The 21,911-nt window shown below is 35.8% G+C and overlaps 3 protein-coding genes across 6 annotated transcripts in view; 2 read left to right on the forward strand and 1 right to left on the reverse strand.

Annotated features, from left to right (window-relative positions):
• Positions 1–1,417: 1,417 nt before the first annotated feature.
• Positions 1,418–9,303, reverse strand: LOC125241784 (probable Golgi SNAP receptor complex member 2). The gene is made up of 4 exons (XM_048150410.1): positions 8,931–9,303; positions 7,981–8,086; positions 6,472–6,655; positions 1,418–3,797 (listed from the first exon to the last, which is right to left on the reverse strand). The coding sequence occupies exons 1-4, from the start codon at positions 9,062–9,064 to the stop codon at positions 3,589–3,591; spliced, it is 633 nt and encodes a 210-aa protein (XP_048006367.1). The 5' UTR covers positions 9,065–9,303; the 3' UTR covers positions 1,418–3,588.
• Positions 4,139–21,911, forward strand: part of LOC125241780 (multiple C2 and transmembrane domain-containing protein-like) — a 69,270-nt gene continuing 51,497 nt past the window's right edge. For 2 of the 4 annotated variants that reach the window (XM_048150399.1, XM_048150400.1), the window contains exon 1: positions 21,098–21,650. In XM_048150399.1, coding sequence (XP_048006356.1) covers positions 21,325–21,650 — 326 coding nt within the window. In that variant the 5' untranslated portion in view covers positions 21,098–21,324. Of the gene's footprint in view, positions 4,396–20,761; positions 20,980–21,097; positions 21,651–21,911 lie in introns of those variants that run through there. The other 2 variants (XM_048150404.1, XM_048150406.1) reach the window with 2 other exon arrangements.
• On the forward strand, positions 10,331–13,398 carry LOC125241783 (neuronal membrane glycoprotein M6-a). The gene has a single exon (XM_048150408.1). The coding sequence runs from the start codon at positions 10,425–10,427 to the stop codon at positions 11,166–11,168; it is 744 nt and encodes a 247-aa protein (XP_048006365.1). The 5' UTR covers positions 10,331–10,424; the 3' UTR covers positions 11,169–13,398.

The raw sequence follows: 21,911 nt of genomic DNA on the forward strand, positions 1-21,911 counted from the left end.
AAAAAAATCAAAACGGTCCGACACAGATAAAAATAAAAACAATCTGTGTTGAATAAATTATTGCTCTATCTTCAAAAACCAGGGAGGAAATAGTCGAGAGCGTTTGTATGGAGAATTGACCCCTACGTATCGTCTTAATATTTTTAGTGTTATGGCTCGTCGATGATTCCGCCAACGTTATTAGGTTTAGGAAGGCACGCGCTTTATGAAGACGATTGACCGGTAAGCCCTACATTTTTCTAATGTCGTCTTTGTTTAGTGGTAATACTTGCTTGACCGTTTTTAAATAAAGAGTTTCGAATTGACAACGTTTCAAAATTTTCAATGTCCTTAAATCGAAAACCATTTCGAGATATACGCCTGTAGTTCACAAAAATATATTTTTTCATATTTTTTTTCCTTATTTTTAGTGAAAAAATCCTAAAATAGTTTACAGGGGAAGTGACGTCACATAGTCAATTCAGACTATTCAGAGCTGCCACTATAACCAAAAAAATCTTCCGGTTGGGATGTCACTTGAGTTTGACTGTGACACTTATCACCGCTCACTGATGTTAAATAAAAAATATTCTATTCTATTCTAGTATGGAGATTAAAGGTAAGGAGCGAAAGCTTTAAGTTTCAGAAGTGCAGATATAAAACCAGGTGGCGCTGCAATTGCAGGTACAGGGCATTGACACGTCATTTTCGACTGTTCTACTTTGACAGATTTCTCTCCTTATACTAAGGCTGGGCGCACACGGAGGCGACAGTTGCACGGCGACATCTTTTGTCTCTGTCGTTACTATATGCGTCCAAGACAGAGACAAAAAATGTCGCCGTGCAACTGTCGCCTCCGTGTGCGCCCAGGGTAAGTCGACAAAATCATTCCTAAAAAAAGTTTTAACAGTCAGTTTAAACAGTCTGAGATGTCCGACTGAGTACGAGCTATGGAATGTATTCCATATACTTATCATATACTTATTCAATATTTGTTGACAGTGACACTTGACAGTCAGACATCTCAGACTGTTTAAACTGACTGTTAAAACTTTTTTTAGGAATGACTTTGTCGTTTTCTTAGGTGTATGAAACAACACATGTGACGTCACGAAGCTGTGTCTTGACGTTTGTAACTTACGCTCTTTCTGTTCGAAGTAATAATAAAAAGGGAATTTCGCATTAAAATAGCAGTTTTTGGGAAAAATAAAAAAATACGTGTAGGTATCTTTAAATATTCAGTTCTTTCGAACCAAACAATAAAATTAGTAGTCGAAAATTTGAAATGTTGTCAATTGGTTGATGTTCAACGAATCCCCGGCTAAGCTTCCCTTTAGTTCCTTTTACAACTATGGCAAATCACAGTTTACAAAAGTACTGTAGCCAACAAACTAGTTAAAGTAGGGTTGACAAATGAAATATAATTTACTATCATAAAATATGTTTGTATATTTATTTTCAGGATAACACAAATAAATAACAATATTAAACAAAAAAAATTAACGTACCTTAAATTTAAATAATAGATAAAAGCTGAAGTGAACGTTATACTTTAAAACTAATAAATTAAAAACTCTGGCGCAAAGACCAGGCAGGCTAACATGGTCGCGCGATAAATGATAATACATTTATCGCGCGACCATACTGACCTGCCTGTTCAGTACAAAACTGCGGTGAATTAAAAAAAAATAAGCACCATGAGTTAACATCCTATAGAAAATTGCGCCTTTTTCTGTAGAAACATTTTGAATTTGGCATCACGTGACGCCACCGGACAGAAAGCGGGTTGAACGAATCGGACTGCCCTATGACCACAATCACACAATGAATATACTCCATGTCTCGAACTTTATCACCAACATTTTCTAGCAATTTCGATGCAACATTGTCGTATTAAAGGTTAAATATACGTATGTCCGAATCTAGCTGGAATACTTAATTAGGATGAATAACACTAATATTAGCCTTAATTTTTATAAATTCCTTTATTAATTCTATAATGCTGAAACGACATTGCTAGAAAAATTACAATGTCTGTTTATTACACTGATTTGATTTGGCACAACGCTCATACGCGTGACTGTGCTATGCGTAAGCACGTACCTATTAACCCATTGATCGCGAAGGACCACTACACTAGTCATAGTCTATCGTATAAATTTCATGGCAATTCAACTTTCCTACTGTAAGTTTATAATATAAAATATACATATAAGCGCATATTGTTCGCTTTTCACCAGTCGACAATCCAGTTATACTTATTTAAAGTTTATCTATAAAATGTGTTGTTTTTTACACCCTTGAGTCCCAGATCGGCCTCAAATTACTTTTGTAAAATCGTATCTATGTCACTCAAGTATGCCTACTAAATATTCTATTTATAATCGCTTAAGTCAGTCCAAAACGTGAAATTTATATAAAATAATTCCGTTTATTTAACCCTTGCGCGGGGCTATCAAAATCCTTACCAATTTATCTTGGCCTGACGCTACATTGCAGTATTTGCACTTTGCAGTGATAACGTTAAAAAAAGAGATAATTTTTTAATAATTTCATGTTGTAGAGTGACCGAAATTGACCTTTGGTAAACAGTCCTAGACATGATAAAGGTGCGATTGGTTCAGTTTAACGAGATTATGAACGATCCGTTAACTATGTCACTTCACATGGACAACCTGTATTAAGCAATGTAAACATAGAAAAGTGATCTACTCTATACATATAAACTTTAGGCATGTAATTACTAGGTGCAACATTTTATTGCCACACTTTTGATATGGTAGAAACAACGTAACCTGTATTTACACGTATTTTTAGGTATCAGTAAAAAGCAAAGACGATATACTGCCGGGATAGACAAAGCCCATACAAAAAAGCGTACCCCTGAAATGTATGGGCCTTTTAGGCTTAAAACTAGGTGGCGCTGTTTCGCAGTCTGGAAGTGGCCAAAATCATATTTTCCCCAAATATTTTTGTGTGTTTTTATTTTTTATAAGAAAAAATGACATGCTTAATTCTTTATTTTAATATCATGATATCACGGCATACACATTTTGAAAAAATAAATAAATTTATAGGCATCATCATTATGATAGGATTTAATGGATGGCGCTAAAAAAATGAGGTACGATTCTTAGTATGAAGATTGTAAATTCTATATAAATCATCCAAATGAAAAGCATAAAAGCGTTTATACCGAGAATACTAGATAAGGTGATGTCATAATAGAATTCTCAAACAGGACAATTCATTGAACGCGCAGCGTCGTATCGGATAATATTTACCTACTAATTGCACTATGTGCAATGGGCGTAGGTAATATTTAGATGCTATCTTTGATAAATAATAACTTACACTTTAATTTTTCGGAGGTTTAACTACTGACAATATATGAGGCGCATAAAGTAAAATAATAATCTTAGTTAAATAAATTATTACTAAAGTGCTGTGGCCGGTATGATTTTTTAACAATATTGAAAAAATAAAATCAGCAATGCCTCTGTGCAAAACATAAAATCCAGTACTCTTATAAAATAACTTACTTCCGGTAACAATTTTCCTTTACATTTTGCGTCCCTCTCAACAAGTAACAAAATTATCCCATTCCGTTTACGCCAAGTATATAATTACAAGAACGATTACAGCGAGGGTGACGAACATTCCCCCGAACAAAATGTACTTATCCTGCGACACTCGCCTTTCGATGAGGGAGATTGTGGCATTGGAGAGACCTAGAGTGTTGGCCAAGTCTATCAGCCTCTTGTGGGCTCCCTTCAGAGTGTCCCGGTTGTACCGCAGCGTCTGCAATATGTTCGAACCTGAAAATAAACCATACGTCAATACGACTTCGCATCACGCAATTATCACATTCTGACAATATAGGTAACCATTATAGGTAGTCGCATCTGCAGTCAGGTCGCAAAGGCTAAGTAATCAATTAGCATAACAAGTTCCACAATAATACACGAGAGTACCTCACATGAAACTCGCTTTGCAACTTCAAGGTCGAATATTCAGAGAAAAAACAAATACGATGTAACGTGGCATTAGATTCCGACAAACACATTAAAACCGTAATATTATCTTAAAGTTGTACATTAAACGACCTTAACTTAACGAATGGCGGCAGAGAAATAGTAATAACCAGCGGCACAGCTCGCGACTCAGTTGTGGTGCAGATCTGATGTCGTTAATATTTAATAGCGCCAAGTTAACTCGTAGGTCTCAATTGCGTGCTTCGGTAAAAAATACCATTGTTCGAGTCTTAGTCTTCAGATGTTCTGTGGTCACGCTAACCCGCCTCGAGCTTATATTGACAGCGCGATTCAGCGCATCTTACCATATAATTGCGACAAAAAAGTGAACAAAACAGTTGCACCCGGAGAAAATAAAAGAGAGCACGGGCTAGAAAATGTGGTAAGTGATATTTCTTTTTTTATTGTCCACAACCGCGACAGCAATTGTTTGTTCGATCGTTTAGACGTAACTGCCATTGATTACACAGTGCGTTCATATTGCAGAGCATTGCGTTAGTGTATAATTATGTGCCAGGCCATTTTCACTTACCAGTAATGATGATGACTTGTATTTATGCTATCCCATGCATGTGCCACTTGTTCGCACACAACACTTCAGTGATATACTTGTTCATTTTGCGAACCATTAGGAAAATATTTAGAAATTCTTAATAACTACTAGGACCATTGCATGCGTTCAGAAGCCAAACGTCAAACAAAATTCGCTGAGCACCTTAGGCATCATTACTGCTTAAGGCTCTATTGATTTAGAATAAAATAATATTGTAATAACATGATTATACATAATTATGAGATGAAATTCGGAAATTGAGAAATGCTCCATACAAACTTCCACCCCCCATTTAAGGGAATTGAGGAATTAGAAAGAGACAAAAAGTAGCCTATGTCACTCTCCTTCCCTTCAACTATCTCCACTTAAAAAATCACGTCAATTCGTCGCTCCGTTTTGCCGTGAAAGACGGACAAACAAACAGACACACACACTTTCCCATTTATAATATTAGTATGGATAGTTTGGATGTGTATGAAATCACAATGAGGTAAAGTGAATTCATACTCGCTGTAACAACTGTCAAAGAATGGTAAGCAGAATAAAGATGCTATCCTTTGTGCATTACCTACTGGAGATTGTTTCGCAACGCAACTTCCACGTTCCTTGCATAAGTAGTTAGAACAAAAACAAACATTTTATTGAGAAAATTCATTGAACAGTGGTCATTCTGAAAGATTAAACCCCTTATTCATAAACGATTACTAAAGTTAACAAGACGATAAAAAATCGTTTGTACCTTTTTATCATACCAATACGTCGGAAAGAGACAAACGATTATTAGCGGCTTATTAACATTAGTAAACGTTCATGAATAAAAGTGTAAGAATTTTTAATACTTTTTGAATAACTTCTAATATTTACGAATGCCTGAACTAGGAACTTATTTTCAGTAAGCGGTTAGGTACAAGAACTAAAGCATTGTATTACGATAAATAAATAAATAAATAAATAAAAGTGCGACAAACAGATTGTCACGGTAAGCTCGTAAGGCTTTGTTGTGGTACTCAACAACACTATATAATATAAAAACCTTTCGAGAAAACATCCATGAACTCAGGAACTTATTATCAGTAAGCGGTTAAATGCCCTTACCGGGAGAACTAATAGCAACACTCTTCGCCAGACCGGTGATCTACTACCGATATCGTATCGATAAGATTTTTGAATTGCAACTATCGGCATTATGGGAAAAATCGGGCGCCTACTAAACACAAACATAAATTCACAGTAACGAAACATATTGCGGTAAATTAAACTAGAGGTTTTGTAATACTGTCGCAGTGTTTCGTATGAAAACCTTCCCAGTCTTCCCACGGTCCTGTACCCAAATATGCGACATTCCCACGCCGTGGCACCTCTTTTTTGTAGCTTATCAGTAGTTCCAAGCACACGGTTGCATATGTTTATAAATGAGTGCACGAAAGTATCGTAAAGTTTAGCACGAGTGAATAATTACAGCAAATAAGGCACTCACGCCAATACGCTGAGATGACTATGAAACTTGAAACGTTAACAATAAAATTTAAGCAATGGCACATTACATTCGTCAAGTTAATAAATGAAACAGTTAGAGATAAAAGTACATTGGGGCTAAGTTTGTCCTACAATAATGATACCATAGCTGGGAAACACTGAAGAAATTACACATATTGTTAACCAATATCATTAATTACCGTCGTCAATCCTGGTAGAGGCGAGGTGTTCCGATAATAGGTACTTATACAGTTGGACATCCTAATGGCCAATTTGTACACGAAATTAATAATATATAAATGATTAATATGCTGAAGTGTGAGTACCCTCATCAGTCTGCAATGTAGCTAAAATTGCATGCGAATGCAATACGCCGTCTAAATGAGTCTCAAGTCACTGGGAAGAGAGCATAGAGAAAAGAAGTGTTACCAGTGTGTATCATCTCGTCAACGTTTCTGTGCGAGTTGTGCAGCGACTGCTGCTCCTGGGCCAGGTAGTCGACGGTGATGGTGTGGTCGTGGCCGGGCCCGAAGCGCCGGCTGAGCAGCTGCTCGCGCTCCGCCAGCTCCTGCTCGCGCCGTCGCCGCCTGTTTTGAGCGTTGTTCAGCGACGCCTAGAAACCGTCAATCAGTGGTCAAAGACTCCTCTCAAACATAATATTGCTGAAGAATTTTTATATTAAGTTTCAAATAATTTAATTTATTTATTTATTTTATTTATTTAATTTTAAGAAACAAACGGTCATATACAAAAAATGTCTACAATGATACTGTCTACGCTAAAGACCTACAGTTTCCTTAATTAATTATAGATGTGCTAATTACAATATTACCTATAATGTATATTAATATTAAAAATTTACAAATCAACAACGGAGAAAACTATGACAGTTACACATGGTGTTGTAAAATGTAATACTTAATTGTATGTAACAATGGCAAATCGTAAATTTAAACCAATTTTACACATTTTCTTTCTATCAAGCAAAGGTTTGAGATTATTAATTGTGTTCTAAACAGTAAACTTAAAAAACTGTGTTTTCTGAACCAGCGGCGCCTTAATATTCCAGGATTCATACCTACTATTTTATAATCATGTTGTTTTCATCTTAAATTATTAAACACTCATATAACATTTAATGAAATACTTTAACATGTTTGTTAGAGAGAAATTGCTTTAATATTTTTGCAGGAGCTTAAGTAAAGCAAGTAATATATCTCTCTATCTTGTAAATGAAGCAGCGAGCATAGTTAATGTATTATAGTTAACATTTATTTTATTTTTCATAAGCTTAAAACATGTTGGCACAAATACTAAGATATGCGTACCTAGCCTGAAAGTAACATAAAAAATTGTGGAAAATTAAGATCCATATTCCAAAAGTTACCTGATACTTTAAAACAAAATAAGTACAGTCAACTAAGTACAGGAACCCTAGGCCACTCTACAACCATATCAAAATGACAAGCAGTAAGAGATTTCTTACAATCTGATTTATAATGTTACTATGACATAGTCCTACAGTGGCCTAGGGTTCCAATTGGTTGACTGTACAATCGGTGCCTGTTTTTAAATTCTAAGCTATTTTGCACAGGCAAGTGAAATCAAACCCAGTCTGAGGCACATCTTCATTGAGCATTCGCCGCCTGAGCGAATTGCTTTGTGACATGCCTCGCCTTATGTGGACTTAGCCAATGGCTCAAATATTTACCAAACTTAGTGCTAATAACCAATGAGTACTTGCTTTTTTACTTAATTTTGGTTTAAATCAAATAAGTATATGTATGGTTTAAATGTTAGTCACAAATACTTTAACAGTAGAAGCCAGTACAGGCAGACTGAAAATAATAAGTAATTTCTATAGAAAGGGCAGTCAGGTTCAGTCATTCTGTACAGCCCCTAAGATATACAATTAAGTATTAAACAAATTCAGGATACCTGAATATGCCTGTTGTCATATTTCAATTGGTCCACTCGCATCTTTGCCATCGGTCTGCTGTTTATAGGAGTTTTGAAGACAAACACATCTAGTTTCTCGCAGTGCCTAGAAAGTATTTTAAAAATATATAAGAATATTTGCAAGTTATTTAGTTATCACATAATAATATACACATCAAAATAACTTATATCAAATTGTGCCAAATTTATCAGAAGAGCTGCTGTATTTCATTTCAGGAATACCAAAAAGCCAGCACTTGTGATTTAGTCTGTCTCAAAATAAGTGCCTGCTAAGCCGAGTGGCGCTATCTCAAAACCAAATGATTTTGAAAATAGAACTATCAGTTATATTATATACTTAAGTATATTATATAATTAGGTTATATTATATACTTAAGTATATAATATAACTGACAGTTAGCTATGGATTTTCGTTTGAGATAGCGCTTTTCAGCTTAGGAGGGCAGAATAGTAAACATTATGAGAACATAGAAGGGTTAAGAATGTTAAGATTGTACCTTAAAAGAGTTGCATGTGGCTAACAAGCCATGTTAAGGTATCCCCGGTTTAGGATACTTATGATAATTACAAACACATAACCACATACAATATGCTTCAAGAAGACTTACACTTTACTGACTTACTTACTTTACTTTTTTTTTACTTTTATGATTAGTCATTCATTTTTGGAACATCAATTAACATTTCTAATTTATCCTTTACATGAATACATTTTGGAATGTAAGTTTTCACTAGTTATACCTGTACAAATGAATTTAGGCTTAGACCAACATGTTACTAACTAATGCTCTGTAGCCCAATCATCAGATGTGCTGGTGTTGCTGAGCAATAAGCTTAGTAAGATATAATATACCACTCTTTAAATTTATCAATAAAGCCCCTGAGAAAGGTTGTTGACTAACATATGGTTACAATGTAGGTATACTTACGCGTTGATGGCACTAATTTTTGATTGAATGGCATTTTCGATCGACTCTGAATTGTTCACATCCTTCTCTAACTGTTGAAATAAATCCGATGCTTCTTGAATTAACTGAGTCGTCTGATGATAGAGAGTTTCCATTTTAATATAATTTTAAGATTTCAAGTGTTGAAAACCATGTAAACTTAACCAAAAATTGGCCAACAATAGCACGTTAGCTCTTCTTCCTTGATTTATATTAAGGTGGCAGGTTAATTATTTTAAGTTCTACATTTACAGGTGTATTTTTATAGTTAGAAACTATGATAATTTCATAAAATTTTAAATAGTCAACACCACAAACATAATCAAATCGTGTAAAGTGATCTGTCATTTTGACGTCGGTACCATAGTCTGTACTGAGTGAATGAGTGAACGATTGAATGGAACTTACATTATCAACTGACGTGTACGTGCACATAAAACGTAGTGTTGATTCAATAGTCTTTGGTGTCACGGACTCACTTTAATTTATTGATTGGTTTCGTTGACTTTCTTTTTATCAATTTTAAATATTTGTACTTCAATGTTAAATTTCATGCTAAAAATATGATCGAAGAAAATACTTGTTCTGTAGGACTCTATGAAAATACATCGATAGCACAGACAATTTGAAGTCTATCTTATCTGTATTGTGACTGTCTCTTGACTTGACTTTACTCAAAGTTATGGAGTTTAGAAATATAAGGAGCGAAAGCTTTAAGTATCAGAAGTGCACATATAAAAGAGAAGATAGGTGGCGCTGCAATAGCAGGGAGATAAGGGTTTGACAATCTCTTAGCCTTATCGGTAGTGACCTCGCCTACGGAGCAAGAGGTCCCGGGTTCAAATCCTGATGAGATCTTTTTTATTTTTTTCTGCTAATATTTTTCTTCAATTTTTTTTATTTTTTTAATGTCCAAAAATATTTTGTTTTGTTACTACTTTTCGAAATTTCATTCTCAAGACTTACAACATTACCTAAGAATCCTAACATGGGGCAAACAATGTTAAAGGGCTTAAATTAACATTTGTCTGAATAAAACAATAAATAAACACAAATAAAAATACACAAAAAGAAAATTAATGTATAAAAAAAACAAAAAGCAAAAAGATCGCTGTCAGAATCGAACCCGAGAACATCTGCGTACGAAGCCAGCGCACTACCACGGGACTACGTCTTGACTTGCTCAGTCTGACGAAATCAGCCTAGAGAAAAGAACGTCTAATGTCATGTCACATCGCTGATCATTGAGCGAGACATGCGCTCCAAGCGGAGAGATTTGTAACTGCAATTACAAGGCCTCAGCCGGTCATTTTTGCGATTGTTGTACTTCGACAGATGTTCCTCCTTTATACTTCTATACTCCCTGCTCAAAGTACTCAAACACTGTCGTGTTGATGAATCTCTTGAACAATTTTCATCAAATAACGCTAATAAGAATATTTATTGTTTGTTATAAGTGACAGTGTATTGTCTAAAATGGGATGTCAGGCGTGCCTGACCCGGGTGCCCTATGCAACCCTTATAGCAACCATTATGTGCTGCATGGGCGTGGGAGTGTTTTGTGGCACTATGTACAAAGGATCGCAGTTATCAATACAGATGTTTGATCAAGTATTTCACTTTCGACTGATATGGATGGAAGCATTGAAGATGATATTCGTCGTGGGTAGCGCATGCATGGCAGCTCTCGGGCTAATGCTATTGTGCCTTGGCTGCTTGACAACGGGCGCGACGCGGCAGAAGGTGTACCGGGCGTGGCGCGCGCGTGTCAGCGGCCGCGTCTCCTGCGCGGTGTTCATGGTGATCACCTACATACTCACCTTCACCTGGATCGTTCTCTTGGGATTCCTGGTCATAACAACATTCTTATTCACCATCTTCTGGAAGCTCTGTTCCAAACCTGAGAATGTCAAGCTGGCTACATGTATCGACTTCACGCAATTTGATTTTATGTTTCCGTCCAATGTGAAACAAGAAGATATGAAAATCTGCGATTCACAAATGATGAAATTTTTTTGTAAAGATTATGTAGAAAAGGCAGAGTTTATGTTTATTCTGGCGATGGTGTCCTGTGTACTTGTAATATTAAGTTTAGTGCACTACCTTATGTGCCTGTCTGCTAATTATGCCCACATTAGAGATCATGAAAAGTTCCAAGAACTACAAGAGCTGCAGTACTTGACCAACCCTGACCTGCACGCGTCTAAAGATCGTTTCTAGTACACAGCCCGCGCACCCCTTCTGCGCTCTCTGGAGGCCACTACTAAGATGTGACATTAATAGAATGTAAAATTGAATTTCCACAGTTTTGTGTTCACCTATACATTTATATTGATAAAGACTGACCTGCAGTGAATTAGCCCTAAATCATTTTATAATCTTACATCACGAATGATAATATTCATTCAAACCTTTACATATCTTGAATAGCTTTGTGTTACTGTTGTGCACTTCTAATACTTAAATCTTATTTTGTGTAATTAAGTTTGACCTTAATGTTCTGAATTTTTAGTGCTCAAGCTTGGTTTCAAACGAATGAAAGTTCTCTTGATATAATATTGTTGATTGTGTTGCAACTTACCTTCTGCTAGAGCGACTATTGTTTGGCAATCAACTTCCTATGGTACTAGTTGCAAATAAAACATTTCCTCTTGCTGTTTGCAAGTAAGGCAACCTTTTTTATATATTCTAAGTAGACTGATTACAATTTCAGTTTGGTCCATTTCCCTACATTCCTCTAGTTTTAAGTCTTAGATTGACATAAGTGTATTAGATTGTAAGGAGTTTTTAATGGAAACCTTTTTTTATATCTTTAGAATTATATATTTAATTCAAATAGGTGCTTTTACAAAAATTTTTTGGCATTTACAATATTTATATCCTATTGACTATATGCACATCTTGACTTTAGCATTATGCCTGATAAGCATGGGACACTTAAGAGTAGGCAGTGTACCTGCTAACAAATTTACATTATAAGCCAACATTGTTTTTCATTGATGTGGTATTTTTATACTCCAAATATTTGTAGCCTATGGTTGACAAGTGTCAATAGCAAATAATGTAAAAATCACACTTATGCGAATAAATGCACTGTTATTTCTTTTAATTCAACATATTTATGCACTTTGCACATAGCCTTGCTTAAGTAAATATAACAAAATAGCATCACAATTAAAAATAAGATGTTAGAATGTGCATGTGTGTTGCACTATATAAACAAAGAGCGCTGAGCTATTTGACATGCCTTTAATGTATTTTATAATAAGGCTAAAAGCTCACTGTTTTTAACCCCTGAATGGCCTGAATATTACAAAATAATGTTACTGTCGAAATAGGTACATAATAAAGTAATGAATTATTCCAGGTTCAGTACTACACATATTTGGTACCTACATAATGTTTCACCATCGTAATTTCACGGAAACACACAATTTTATTCTGTCTCAGTGCGAAAAGTACTGAGGTTAACTAAAGTAGCATGACAAGTACAAATGTTCTGTTTAGTTCTGTTCAATGATATCAAATGATAATAACATTTGTAGAGGTGACAATCTGGTGGTAACAGTTTAAACTGGAATGTCACAAACACAAAGTTTGGAAATTCATTTATTCAAAAGTAAGAAAGTGTGTAGTAAGTGTATATTAAATTGATTTAACGAAAATGAAACTTGTAACATTTGTACAAACTACAAGATACTGATGTATTCACAATGTAACAAGAGTGTCATAGGCCTAACACCATAATTTATTCTTTCTTTTCTTATGCTGAACTAAATACCAAGTTATCTTAATATGTAAATGTAAAATTCGATTCAGAATATTTTACAACTTCAATAAAATATATAACTAAAAAAGTAACAAAAATTGAACTATCCTGATTACCAAAGATTGGAACTGAAAATACGTATTAAGTCTTAAATAAAACCCTTTCGGTAATTTGGCCTGTTATACTCTGTCAACCAAGTCTGTCAGTAAATAAGAACTAAGAAAACTATAGGTAACCTTTTCTCTAGCACCCTAAAGAAAAGGATGCATATAGTTTTCTTTGTTCTTATTTACTGACAAACTTGTTTGACAGAATATAGTTTTGTCTTATGACAAGAATTATGAGTGTTTATGGTGTTCCCACACTGGGCTGTTATAAATGTTATATAACAGCCAGTATGGGAGCAACATTAGTGGTACAATAACTAATTTTGACTGATAAAACATAAAACGATAAGTTGTAGTTAAATACTTAATAAAAGTCATGGAACATGTCTACGCCCTTAATATCCACCTAAAAGAAGAGTCACCTTCTGATTGTGAAATTTGACAGTATTTACTTAGGTTAAAGTAAATTTTAAGTCTTTGTATGCATTTTGCTTAGACTTATGTTGTTAGCAATCGTAATAAGTAGGTAATTAATATAATTTTTTATAATAATAAAGGTTATTTACAGTAAAAACTGTTTGTTTTTAATCACTGACGACGAACAAGGGACTGATAAAGTTAAGTGATATGATCCCTTTTCATAGTTTTTTTTTTTTCATAAATAACGATCGGGCTAAGTTAATAAAATATTTTAGTTGGGCAAATTTTTAATTATGTTCTTGTCTATTTTAGTTTTTTACTATTAAGTATAACTACCTATAGAGTCGATGGGTTGCAGTGCAAAGTTTCAACTTTGATACTTATATAAAGTCCTGAGATTTACAACAAACATTAAAATCAAAATAAGTAAATAACATACAACCGAATAAATGGACATAAACCAAAACACAAAACCTTTACAGATCAGAGAAGAGTATCATAGGTACAGTCACGGACTTTAATTGTTGATTCACTTCTAGCTCATTTTAAACTGGAACGTCATAGCTTAACTATGCTTTTAACTGTGAGATGTCCAGTTGAAAATGAGCTAGAAGTGGATCATCAATTAAAGTCGGTGACCGGTCCTACATAATTTCCGTTGGTATTTTGGATGGAAATGACCATATTAGGTACACTTGAAGGTTATAAGGAAATAAGGTTAAAAAGGTTCTGAAAACCTATCATGAAACACACAGAAAGCTTAGATTAATCACTGGCAAGTAGTCAACACCGTTGACGATTGGGGAATTAATAAAACCACAGAATACATAAAAGTACAAGAAAAACTAAATTTGGTTTTTATGTTCATCTCGTTAAGTGTCTTAAAGGGCTAAGTGAGCATTTCTTTTTTTTGCCATTTTTTTAGGGAATTTTAAGTCAATTGTACTCAGAATCACGAGTACTTTCAATCTCACTGGGAGACAAAAAGTTTCCCAGAATTTCCATAAATTTTTGTTACTTTCCTCTTTTGTTACCCCACACATCTTGTACGGAAAATGGTAACAAATTAAGAAAAAACGTATGGGACAATTTTTTTAACTACTAGGATTGAAAAAGCTAGTGATTCTGAGTAGAAATAACATTTTTTTTTTCAAAAATATCACATTTCATAAAAGTGGCGAAAAAAAAAATGCTTGGTTTCATATTTTACGTACAGTCAACCAATAGGGAACTTGACTGTAGTTAAAAAAAATATTTTATACCATGCACGAAATAAAGCATCAGATAATTATAAGAAAAACATGGACAGAAGTTATTTATAAATCCAATTTCTATTTAATAAGCCAGGTAGAAATATAAATATATAAAGTAACTGTGTTTACCGTGACGTCACTCAATTCGATTTCATATAAATTCCGTATAGCAAGTCATTCAAATTAGTTTTGACAGTTCTTAAAAAGAAGCTGATTTGACTAGGAGGCAAGTAGCCTATTGGAACCCTAGGTCACTGTAGAACGATGTCATATAATGACATTATAAATCGGATTGTAAGTAATCTCTTACTGTTTGTCATTTTGACATAGTTGTAGAGTTGCCTAGGGTTCCAATTTTTTTTCTGAAAACTTCCCAATGTCACGACAGTGCTAAGCTCGACTATAAAGTACTAGGTACTTAGACAAAACATTGCCTAGCATAGGTACCTACATTATAAGTATGTACTTAGGTTGATATTTCAACCAGGAAGTAATCGTAAATGCTACACTAATCTGCATATTATTATTTAACACCTACGTATGTGCGACTCTTATGATTGTGAAAATGGTTCACATTATAACCTGTGACTTGGCTCAGTACAAGGGTCAGTACCAATTAGTCCTCATAACCGTCTGCGCAACGTGACTTGGTTTTGTTAGTCGGCTATAAAATTGTGAACCAATTACCTACATCATTTATGAGTCCCCAGCAAGTTCGACTAGATTTTAGGTCATCTACCCGTACCTATAAATGGAGTTAGTTTTCATAAAGGTCTTAGCACACTATGTCAACTCCACACCAACTCGACTCGCACTTTCTATGACATACGTGGATGCCGCGTAGACCTTGCAAACTACCTTAAAGACAATTTTGAAAATTGTGCTTTATATCGCACACTTTACACTTTATATATACACGGTGTTTCCGGTATCACTCAAAACCTCAGACACCCCAACTGATTTTTATTTTTTTAAACTAGAGTATTCATCTTTTAATCTGATCGTTACTTTTTTTTAAATTGAATTTTTAATTTTCTGTACAGCTCTACTTGACTTTTAGCTCTACACTCAATAAAATAATTGCTAACTACCATCATAAACTATAAGACTATTTATTTGTGTACGTTACTGCAACGACATAAGGTTTACCAATAGACAGCTAAGATGTCACTGTAAAACACTTTAAAGCTTTGTCACAGTAAACTTCAAATTGGACAGGTAATCGCAGTAAGCAAATAAACTCAATATTCAAAATGACAAGGTTGTAATTAGGTACGAGTTCAATTTGTTATGACTTATGATAAACATTAAGATTAAACTGACAAACAACGTCAAACTAGTAGCGGAAAAAATAATCGTCCAAGTAACCGGCCAGTATTAATACCCCTAAATACAGAAAAAAGGTAAACAACCTCTAGCAATGCGATATCACAGTATAATAAAGAGTACTATCGTACAGTATGGCCACTCCCGCTCCCCGCTGAAAGTGCCGCCCACCCCCTCTCGGTTACCTGACAGTTACCGCCTGTCAAAAACGCGAACAGTCGACCTGTCATATCTCACTCATACAAGCATGTTACGCGTTCACCTACACGAGCTTAGACTGTGTGCTAGGAACGCGCCTCTTTCATATATTTAATCGCCAGTGTCCGAGGTGTGGCGATATACACAATGTTGTATTACGAGTACAATAGAATGGGCACGTAAAAAATAACTAATACCTAATACTAATTTAAATAAAAATATTACCCCCATCAAGATATAGCTCAATCGATTCTACTCTCGATTCTGAACAATCTGTTTTCAGGTTTTTAGTGTTAAGTGAAACACGGTGTATAATCTTCAATATTTAGCTTTGAATCGAGTTGGTGTGAAGTTGACATAGTGTGCTAAGACCTTAAAACTATGTATTGATTTGCAACAAAAACTGTACGCATAATATAATGCCATGAAAAACTTAAACTTACAGTTGAACTAATTATGGTGTAAGAAGGTAAACAATTGAATTACAGCCTACCCTACTTAAAGGCATAGATGTAGGACCTACTAGTACATTGTTTGTAAATACAAAAATATAAAGTATCTATCGTAATAGTACTACGGACTCTAGGGCCGATAGTCCACTATCATAATTATGTTTATCATATAAATATGATCATAGATAGTATGCCTATGGCATTGACGGCATGTTGCCTATGATCATATTTCTATGATAAACATATGATAGTGGACTATCGGCTTTAAGATCAATTTCGTCAGGCGCTCTTACCAACTTCATCATCATCATATCAGCCCTTAATCTCCCACTCAGCATAAGCCTCCCTTCCAGTACGCCACTTAATAAAATTGTCCTGCTTCGTTCCTTTGGCTAATTTCATGATATCACGTCAATACAAATTTAGAAAAATAATTTTTAAGAAAAAACAACCGCCTTCCTTTGGGGTTCTGGTGATAAATACTTTCAAATGTTGGATTATGTTATCAATTCGTCTGTATATTTTTTAATGTTTGTTATTCGATATCTCCGTCATTTCTGAACCAATTTTGAAATTTGTATGATTCTGAAGTACTTACAGATGAGAATGATTATCAGCCATCATCAGGAGTTCCACTGCACCAAATGTCACTGTTCCGTACGTAAATGCATGCTGTTCTTTTAAAAACACAAAAATTACCATATGTATGCCTTTCAGATTTGAGGAGTTCCCTCGATTTCTCCAGGATCCCACCACCATAACTGGGTTCTGAGAAAAATGGGACCAATCTGTATGCATATACATTCAATAAAAAAAAATTTTCAAAATCGGTCCAGTAACGACGAAGATATCGAGGAACAAACATTAAAGAAAAAGAAAAAATACAGACGAATTGAGAACCCCTTCTGTTGAGATTTGGAAGGCGGTTAAAAATGGTAGGCATCATCAGTGTAGTTATGATAGTATTTAATAGGTGGCGCTAAAAAAATGAGGTACGATTCTTAGTATTGAGACTGTAAATCAATACTAATATTATAAATGGGAAAGTGTGTGTGTCTGTTTGTTTGTCCGTCTTTTACGAGAAAACGGGACGACGAATGAACCTGATTTTTTAAGTGGAGATAGTTGAAGGGATGGAGAGTAAGATAGGCTACTTTTTGTCTCTTTCTAACCACCCACTTCTCTAAAACGGGGGGTGGAAGTGGTGCATTCCGCAATTTTCGAATTTAACGCGAGCGAAGCCGCGGGAAAAATCTAGTCCTATATAAATTATCCTTGAAAACTATTAGGCACAATATAAGCTTTATGGTGGTACTAAGTCGACCTGTCTAAAATTGACCTATAATGGCTTTAATAATACTATTTTAGGCAAGCCTTAGGTTTCAGTGGAAAGCGAGGTGAAAGTAATGCTATTTGACTCGTGCGTATCAGTTCTATCTTTTTATTTTACGGCTGTGAAGCCTAACGTTCACTCAGTGAGATCGTATTAGAGAAAGGTATCAGTCAGATTTTGAATTAGTTGGTTAACCGGTGTGTCTTTGACCCTGACTCAACGTGGTATCAAGGTGTACTACAAAATTCGCACGTCTTACTTTTATATAAACTACCATTTTTAAAAACACTATTTTACTATAATGCTGCCTTTGGCTTATTGGTATTACCTACGAGTGGGTAATACTTATGCTACCGGGCTTACATAGCAGACATTTTTTGGCAGTAAGGTGCATTAAATTAAAGGATTTCATTGAAATTGCAACTGCATCTCAATGCCAAGACGGACGTTAACAAGTTTTTGAACAGATCAGTTGCCGATTTGCGTTCAAGAGTGGACTTAAGGTTAAAGTAGTTATTCGCCGCAAGTTATTAAAGTATCGCGTGTGCTTGTGTTTCAGATGGCCAAAATTATAACTTCATAATATTCGATATGTTATGGTAAGTACAGAAAATATAAATATTCGTCACATGTTTTTTATTCAGTATGTTTTCTTTGTTTGTTTTTCGCTAACCCGTTTGAAATAATTACATGAATAACAAATCTAATATCTGGGCGACCGAGCTTCGCTCGGTTCTGTTTCGTATCCTTGACCTGTGTCGCCATCTAGTTGGAAAATAAATAGTACCTACATCGATCAATCGAAAGAACTCTCAGTCTTAACAACACAACTACTCCACACGAGATGGCGCGCGTTTCGTCACAAAAGCTCAGAGTGTATTTTTTCTATTCGTGTTAGCCTTGACCTGTGTCGCCATCTAGTCTTTGAAGTAAATAATACTTACATCGACCAAAAGACTTCTGTCTCAACAATACAACTACTCCACACGAGATGGCGCGCGAAGAAAAACGCGTGAAAACTCGAAAATTCGCGTTTTCCGGGACCTAAGGATATGTTAGATCGATTTTTCACCCACGAAAACCCCCACATAACAAATTTCAGCGAAATCGTTAGAGCGGTTTCCGAGATCGACGGTATAAATAAATAAATAGATAAATAAATAAATAAATAAATAAATAAATATACAAGAATTGCTCGTTTAATAGTATAAGATATATGTACTATGTACTTAAATGTGTGTCCGTAGGTAGTAATGCTGTTTATTTTTGAATATTTAAAAAAATGCTGCTAGTTTACCTCAAAAAGGATAATTGTACCTAACTAAGTAAATAAAAATCAGCCAAGTGTGAGCAGAACTCGCGCACCGAGGGTTCCGTACAAACTAACAATGCCAATTCAATTCAATACCATTTCAAAAATATTTTCTCAAATATATATTTTTATTTACACATTACAATGTTGTATAAAAACATAAAAAGAACTTAAACTACTAAACTTAAACAGGATAAATATATGTACATAAAAATATTTACAAATAAAAGACAGGAGCAAGCTCGGCGCCGGATGGTAGGGTGCCCAGAAGGCTGGTAGCATTTCCGCGCTGGATCGCGATGCCTATCCGCTGCGCAAGAAACGAGCCAGCCCTCTGGTCACCCGTAGCATCTACGAGGCGCTTCGCCAGCTCCTTGAAGATATAGTGTGCTCCGGGTCCCCAAGGTCCAAGCGTCTCCACCCCAAACGGCTCAAACATGCAACCAGAGTCTATGGTTGCATATTTGCGCCGTTTGAGGCGTTCGGCCGCTTCGGCGGCCGTGCCGGCTTTGGTAGAAGTCCCTGGGAGGTGGGACGGTGCCAGAGTGTCCACACATGTGCGTCCCAGACTAAGGGCCGTCCCAGCTTCCAGGGAACGAGGGTCATCGAGGGTCGACGCATACGAAATCAAACCTTATCGATATGGAAGTATGAGACGCGACGGCGACGGTCGCGCGACCGTCGCCCACGCAAGACACGGCGTTAGACACTGACATGTGTGTAGTGACATAATTTTGTTAGTCTTTAAAACGACCTAAGTGCATTATTACCGATAGGCCCTACAGGTTTGAAAGATTCATACGAATTATCTGCCAAGTAGATTTCATGAATCAGTTCGTTCGATAGTACAAGGGAGAAGGCTATGCGACGAAGCCTGATTATGTTAGAAAGGTGTCGCAGAAAGCAAACCGAGACTGGAGACTGCCAAAAATGTGGCAGGTCGTGCCGCTCGCGAATCGGCCTCCACACTCACCGAACCCGTTGTCGAAGCAGCAATGAGAAATTGTCTGCAATAGGCGCAAAGGCCTGTGATGATGATGATGAAGTGGTATGTCGATTTACAACACTCTCCACGTTCGTGTTTTAATTTAAAGTCACTTGTTTCGAATTTCTTTATGTATGCACTTGTATCGTAATGCACTGTTGCGTGACTTTCCTGGAGATGGTCTTATCAAAACAATAAGTAAAGTCTATTACTTATGTTATAATGTACCATTATCATTAATGTAACAAGAACAAAACATACTACCTATAATAATAAAGTTAAAACAAACGATGTCTTTAAAATACAATACCTACAAAGATGAGATGGGAGAGGTACCTAATTCTACTTTAATTTTAACTTTCATGTTAACCTGATGCTAGTTACATATTAAAGGTACTTAATATGTAACTAGCATACAGCCACAAAGTGTGGAACAAGTCTTTTAAGTTGTGTGGTTGGTTTTAGAAGAGAACAATGAATTCTATCAAATTCGTTAAAGAAATTAACATATAATCGATATTACTCAACAAGCTAACGCAATGCAGTTTAAAGTGCATTAATTACGATGGCCACGTCCGACGCGATTTCAATAATTGGAATAGATAATCCACGTATGTTAGCGGTGCGGCGCGCGGGTGCGCTGGGGTCACTGTTATTGTTCGGTGCAGCCGACGCGGGCGCACTCTCACCGTACGCGCTTCATCAGGCCTGAAACTATCCTCGTCACAAACATGTGAACTCAGATTAACCTTCGGAATAAAACAAAGATGTTGAGAACCGCAAAGTGGAAATCCCTCCCTCGATCGGCACTACTCACTCGAGGTCCGTGATTCAGTCGCCTGTGCACCTCCAACAAGCTCGACTGCCTGACAACAGGTAAGCACAGTGCAACGATCGACATTTAATTTAGTTTTAACGACTCCCAGTTTGATTAGTTAGCGTCATCGTATTTATCAAAGAACACTCCATTACAGCTAGTCGGCGCGGCGTCGTGATAAGTACATCCGCGGATACTCAAATCGTTCAGTCGGAACGTTGTCGTGAGCTAAAAAAATTGTCATTGTGGTTTTACCTAATTATTCGCCTATATTTACAAAACTTCTATCGAATTCTTGACTTTGTTCTGTGATGGTAATAGACACTGTTTTGAAAACACAAACACCTTTTAATTTTTTATGTGTTGGCAATCGTATTACTTAGCTTTGAATAATTTATACCGCGATGTCTTTTAAAAAAAAAGTTCAGTTTTGTACTAAATCCCATTTAGAATGTAGTTCGAATGAGGAGTCTCCGGCAACCACTGAAAATTGTAAACAAACGGATTCGGAGTTGAAAAGTCTACCCTCTCCACACAAAGGAAATACATTGACCCGGACGGAGGGCGACACTGGCTCTTCCGGCCGCCACCAATTAACTGAAGCCAAACCTTTGGATAGTGAATATAATTTACATACTAAACCAAATAACAATATTATCGTAAGTGGGACAAGAGCGCTTGAGAAAAGTAACGGCAATGTACGGCAACGATCCATACTGCAGACTTGGACGTAAGTACTTTATCTTTTCATACAACAGGGGCAATGCTGGGCATACCCCTCGCTTACAATAATTAATGCACAGCCGTAAACATAAGCAGTAAACAATTAATTTATTTAATACAACTTTAATTCGATCAGTGTCATTCTGCTCCTAACCCCAAATTATTCCGTATTTACGAGTAGATAATATGTTCTATCGCGCAGTGTTAAATAAATCCCTACAGTACAAAATAGTGACTAAAGTATATTATGAAAATGAGATTGTTATGA

Source organism: Leguminivora glycinivorella, chromosome Z (genome assembly GCF_023078275.1).
Source record: "Leguminivora glycinivorella isolate SPB_JAAS2020 chromosome Z, LegGlyc_1.1, whole genome shotgun sequence".
Taxonomy (NCBI): domain Eukaryota; kingdom Metazoa; phylum Arthropoda; class Insecta; order Lepidoptera; family Tortricidae; genus Leguminivora; species Leguminivora glycinivorella.